The sequence below is a fragment of the Cynara cardunculus genome, assembly GCF_001531365.2.
Source record: "Cynara cardunculus var. scolymus isolate 2C chromosome LG 6, CcrdV1, whole genome shotgun sequence".
Taxonomy (NCBI): Eukaryota; Viridiplantae; Streptophyta; class Magnoliopsida; order Asterales; family Asteraceae; genus Cynara; species Cynara cardunculus.
Window position 1 is genome coordinate 2,131,396 of NC_037533.1, and position 5,951 is coordinate 2,137,346.

General features: G+C 35.2%; 1 protein-coding gene across 1 annotated transcript; it reads right to left on the minus strand.

Annotated features, from left to right (window-relative positions):
* Nucleotides 1–3,860: 3,860 nt before the first annotated feature.
* On the minus strand, nucleotides 3,861–5,951 carry LOC112514839 (pentatricopeptide repeat-containing protein At1g43980, mitochondrial). The gene has a single exon (XM_025121461.1). The coding sequence runs from the start codon at nucleotides 5,881–5,883 to the stop codon at nucleotides 3,985–3,987; it is 1,899 nt and encodes a 632-aa protein (XP_024977229.1). The 5' UTR covers nucleotides 5,884–5,951; the 3' UTR covers nucleotides 3,861–3,984.

Below are 5,951 nucleotides of genomic sequence, written 5' to 3' on the forward strand. Positions count from 1 at the left end.
CATAGAAAGCAAAGGCCCACTTTTTTTTACAATTTAATATTATAGTAGCACTAGCTTATCAATAGAGTTTTTTTATGGGGGAAGACACGTCGGACGCATGCCCAAGGCCCATAGAAAACGGAGGCCCATTTTTTTAGAATTTAATATTATAACAGCACTAGTCACAAATAATAGCAAAATAAACGAGACAATACTTTTAGTATCTAATAGAATTCAAAAGGAATTTCATATTACATTTAGAACCCAAACATAGTTAGATAATTACATTGAAAAATAAAATATGTAAAAACTAAAAAGTTCATTGGTCGTTCAATTTAATAATAATATTTATTGTCTCTTCATGTTTTTCATTTTGAATATAGTAGATTTTTTTGTTATAAACTAAGAAAACTGCTACATTTTGAAAAAGTTTACCAAAACCTTATGAGACGGTCCAACTTATATATATATATATATATATATATATATATATATATAAGATTTCAGAACTATCCTTGTTTTTTCATATATTATTGACTTCTTATTACCTAAATATTTATGCATAAATTTTAAGTACTTTTCGTCTCCAAAACAAGAATGAAATCTTAAATTACAGCCAACATGGGATTTTGATTCTTAGATTGTTGGTTTCAAAAAAGTCTGTTTTAACTTTTCACCCTAAAAGTTTAAAACAGTGATGGAAAACATTTACCTGAGATGAGATGAAATGAGATGAGATGAGATGAAAACCAAACAAATTAATATTGATTTATATAGAGTGTTAATCAGAATAGTCAACATTATGACCCCCATTAATATCAACCTATATATAAAAGGTATATTATAGGATGTTTTCGACCAGGGGCGGAACACAAACTTTTCGACCAGGGACGGAACACAAACTTTTCAACCGTAGGGGCCGGACCTAATATATTATTTATTCTCAAAGGTACCAAAAATACACTGTCCAAAGTTATAACGTAGTAAAACTCTAAACCTAAACGTTAAATATGAACATGTCAAACATCGGTAATCAAAGTGGAACCCTTCAATCTTTTGCGACCTTGAAGTTTTCCCCAATTTCCTCTAAACTAATCTTTTCAGCTACTTCCCTTTCGATAAACAAAAACAACGAATCGTTTAGAAGCTCATCATCCATTTTATTCTTTATTCTTGTTTTCACAATATTCATTGTTGAAAATTATCTCTCGGATGTCGCGGTAGAAACTAGGAGAGTAAGTAATAGACTTATTAGTGGATAAATAAGATTAAAAAAGTGGTTTCTCTTCTAGTCCTTACCAACTATTGACACAATTATGTAATAGATGTCAATTGCTTATAATCTGTATGTTGAACAACATCAATAACATAATGTTAGATTTCATCTTCATCTACATGTGAAACATATTTAACACTTAAGTACTTGACTAATTTGACACAAAAAAGGACTTCCTAAACTAAACAACTTTGAAATTTACAGTTAACTCCAGTTTTTGTGCAACCTAAACTCCATTTCTTTCTATAAAAGAATCTGCTTATGTGTTAATGACTTAGGGGTTGTTTACCAAACGCTTACTCGGGTAAGCGCTTACCATTTAACATTACCTCACCGGATGAATATCGTAAGGACCAAGAATCTTACCCGGTAAAAGTGAGACAAGGAACAAGAGTCTTATCCGGTAAGGGCGACGACTCTTACCACAGTAAGCGCTTACCGGGTATTTTGTTGCATACGATGTCGTTTTAGTGGACTAAAATCTTACCCGGTAAGTAAATAATAGCGTTAAATTTTACCGGTAAGCACTTACCGGGTAAGTGTTTGGTAAACGGCCCTTAATGTTTTATGATTCTATCAAACAAAATAACAAATTCAAACCCAATCAAATTATCAAACAGTTTTTAGCAAATTTAGACCTAATCAGAAATCAAACAATTTAAAACTCATCATTTCATCAAGGCTCAAGCAATAACATTTTAAACCCAATCAAAGTATCAAACAAGTTTAGACCTAATCATTAATCATTTAATCAAACAAATACCCACTGCCCCTGAAGATTTGACTCCATTTGATTTCAAGTTTTCAAATTTCAACCGGTAAGCCTTCGAAGGCATTAAAGATTCTGATCAAGTAACTGACTGTCGACGTCTGATAAAACCATGGTCACAACTCGCAAATCGTAGTGAGTGATTATAAGTTCATAACGAATAATACACAAGATTGTCAAAACTCAAACATGAAATGCATCTTACTCACTAGTGATTATCGAAAACCTTTGATAGAGAAGCAGGACTGCAGAAAGCTGGAGGAGGAGACGCTCAGTCGCTGAATTGCATTTGCTAGACTTGAATCCAAGTTTAAAAAACTATTTTTTCTTAGGGCCTTAGTAGTTAGTGGACCGGAGAAAGTGGAGGGGCCTATGAAATTTTTACTTAAAAAGCCTATGCATGTAAATTATTTTCTCTCTATCTACAAACAAAACCCAGGGCCATTGTAGGCCCTGTAGGTCATCCGCCTCTGTTTTCGAATGAATTGATGATGGTTTGTAAAAATAATATGATATATAATATTAACTTAAAGATAATTATTGATTGATTTTGCGTCTAAAAATACTCGGAAGAATGGTTTTATACAAATTATTTGTATTTCTTGAATTTCAATGTTTTTTCTAATGATAAAACCTATACATTAAAGATTTTTTCGTACTTATCGATGATCCATTTTTGTATCTCGCCGAGGGCCTATAAAATGTTAGGAACAGACATGCTTATCAATAAGCTAGCTTATGTGCATCCAAACAAATTTAAATAATAAGCTAGCTTATGTTTACCAAACAATGCCTAAATCTCGTACTTAATACATAGGTGACTTTACCTCTTAAAATTCAACATGTAACCATCATTATTCATCTATGCTTACTTAGTATAGATTAAAAAAAAACATAAATTCATACTATAACGTAATATCTTATACCGCGTAAAATATGATACAAAATTAACTAAAAAACAAACAAAATAAGTTACTCATATTTAGTTAATCGAAAACCGAATAACGCAAAACACATTCGGTTAGGATGGTTTATTCGGTTTCAGTATTTGACACCCCTACTATGTCTCTTTGCCTCAATGGCAGGATGGCAAGCATCTGAAAAGGAGGTTCCGCACTCAAACATAAGCACTGTCACCGGCCCATCTGTTCACTTACAGTGATTTACCTTCTCTATGATGATCATATAACCAGTATGATGATAGTGCCACTGAGGGTGTGTATGCCTTTTTTGTGGTATATAAAAGTATATTAGTTAAACCACAAATGTGGTGTCTGATTGGTTTGAACTTGGCTCCAAAGGTCAAAAGTACCGAGAGGTCCCAGGTTCAAATCCAAGGAGGAATAAGAATCCCCTTATGGCCACGGAGGTTCAAATACGGTGACTCCAGACTATCTACAAAACAGATGGTCGCCTTGGGATTAGTCGACTCGCATAGCGGGGCGGATTGGATATCCAGGTTAATCAAAAAATAAAAAGTATATTAGTGTCTTAGACCCCATCTCAATACATGTGTCTTTAGAGAAACCATGTAAAAAGAACTATGGTAAAACATAAATCTCACCCAATAATAACTAAACCAAACAAACTCGGTGTATTCCATGCCCAAATTAGGGTATCGGGAGAGTGCAGTAGATAGGTTGTTTTCGTAAAAGAAAAACCGTAAATCCTGAAACGAAATTTTGACGATTTAGAAGACTCGAACAATCACGCTTTATATAAACTCGAAACAAAATTTCCGTATTTTAGAAAATAAATGGTAAATTTATCCCATGATCCGCCGTAAATGAAGTCGTATGCGGACATCTATTTTCTGATGTTCTCCATAAACCAAACTAAACGAACACAACGTATCCCACCAACAGATGGTCAGGGAAATGAGATGTATGTAGAAGAGACCTCTGCCTCTGCCTTAAAAGAGTACAACAATTGTTTCTTTTGTCTTCCATCATCTACTTAATTATATATAAGCTTCAACCTCTATATCCTGCATCAGTAATCTCAACGTCGAGAATACATCTTCCCCACCATGATGAACAACTTCGTTTTCTTTGAAAAGAAACAAACGGCTCTTTATTCCGATCCAACTGCATCCCATCACTTTCGTAATGTTTCTATCGTTCATAGCTTTCTTTACTCGAGCTAGGCTCTCCCATCTTCCCCTAACCTCATATGCTTTACCCAACACCAGATATGGTAGTGAAGACATTGGTTCTAATTTCATTAACCGCTCTGCAACCCTTTCGGTGAACTTTAAGTCTCCATGAATTCCATAAATAGTAAGAATCAATGCACATATGTAACTATTGGGTCCATAAGGCATTGCTTCGATTACCTTCAGTGATTCATTGAGTTTGCCGGCTTGAATCATCATCTCAACAATCGAAGTGAAATGCCCATCCGTTGGTTTGACCCCATATTCCTTATCCATTGAATAGAATATAGCCATGGCTCTGTCAATCAACTGACCACGGTTGCAGGCTAATAGAACCGCAGATAGGGTTATCTCATCTGGTTGCCGCCCAGTTTTCAGTAATTCCTCAAAAAGATTCAGGGATTTGACCGTTTTTCCAGTGCAAGCAAGACCTGAAATCATTGTGTTCCAAGATATCAAATCTTTTACCTCCATTTCATCAAAGATGATCTTTGCAGCATCAGTGGATCCATATTTACTGTACATTTCCACAAGGGAGCTCGCAACAACCAAATCATGCTCAAACCCCAACTTTACAACCAAAGAATGCAACTGGGTTCCCTGCACCACCACTAGAAAGACAACGGCACAGCTGATCACAGAGCTAAGTGTGAATTCAGTTGGCCTTACATTCTTGTTAAATGAAAGTGCAAAAATCTGCATAGCATTCTCCTCAAGTCGATGGTTAGCGTAGCTTGAAATCATTGAATTGCAAACGGCTGAATCCCAGATATCAATTTCCTTGAAAACGCGTATTGAAGCATTTATACTTTCACATTTTGAGAACATGTCAATTGCTGCACTCGAAACGATTGAATTTGAAAGAAACCCTGCCTTTATGGATAAAGAGAAAATATTTTCGCCTTTTCTTAAGTCTAGAATGGTAGAACAGGATGTCAAGACCGAAGATATCGTGAACGGATCAGGTAGATAGTTAGTGGTTCTCATTACACGGAAATGGTTATACGCCATTTCTTTATAACCCGATTTACTACAGCTTGCAATCAGTGAGTTCCAGGAGATGACATCTAACTCCTTCATGTTTAGAAACACATTGAAGGCATAATCCACAAAGCCATGTTTAGAATACATATCAATTAGAGAATTCCCAATAATAACATAAGAAAAATCCAACCCAGATCTTATCATATTACAGTGAATTTCCTTTCCATGATGAACAGACTGAACGAATGACAAAACAATTGAATATGTGTACTCACTTGGTATTACTCCAGTTGTTTGCATCTTCGAAAACAAATCGAGTGCACAATCATCAAACCCACGAGAATAGTACCCAGCAATGATAGAATTCCAACTCACAACATCCCGTTCAGGCATTTCATCGAACAGTTGGCGCGCACTCTTGATGTCGCCAAAATTAATGAACACCCGCATGTAAATATTCCATGAAAATACATTTTTGTTGCGTATATCATCAAATGATCGAATAGCATCTTCAATGGTTCCGAATTTTGAGTAAAGATGAAGGCAACGATTACCAAGAAAAGTATTTGTGTTGCAGAGACTAAGCTTTATGAGTTGGGCATGAATGAGTTTAAGGGAGAACAAGGATTCTAAGGAGAGACAGTTATTTAGAAGAGTAGAAAAGAAAGATGGCGTCTTAGTTGAAAACCTGTGCGCTCTACTCCTTAAAACTTTGTACATGCAAAGCTACGACGCCATGAAACAAGAAAGAAGATGGTGTTTTCAATGAGCCAACTTTTAAACACTCG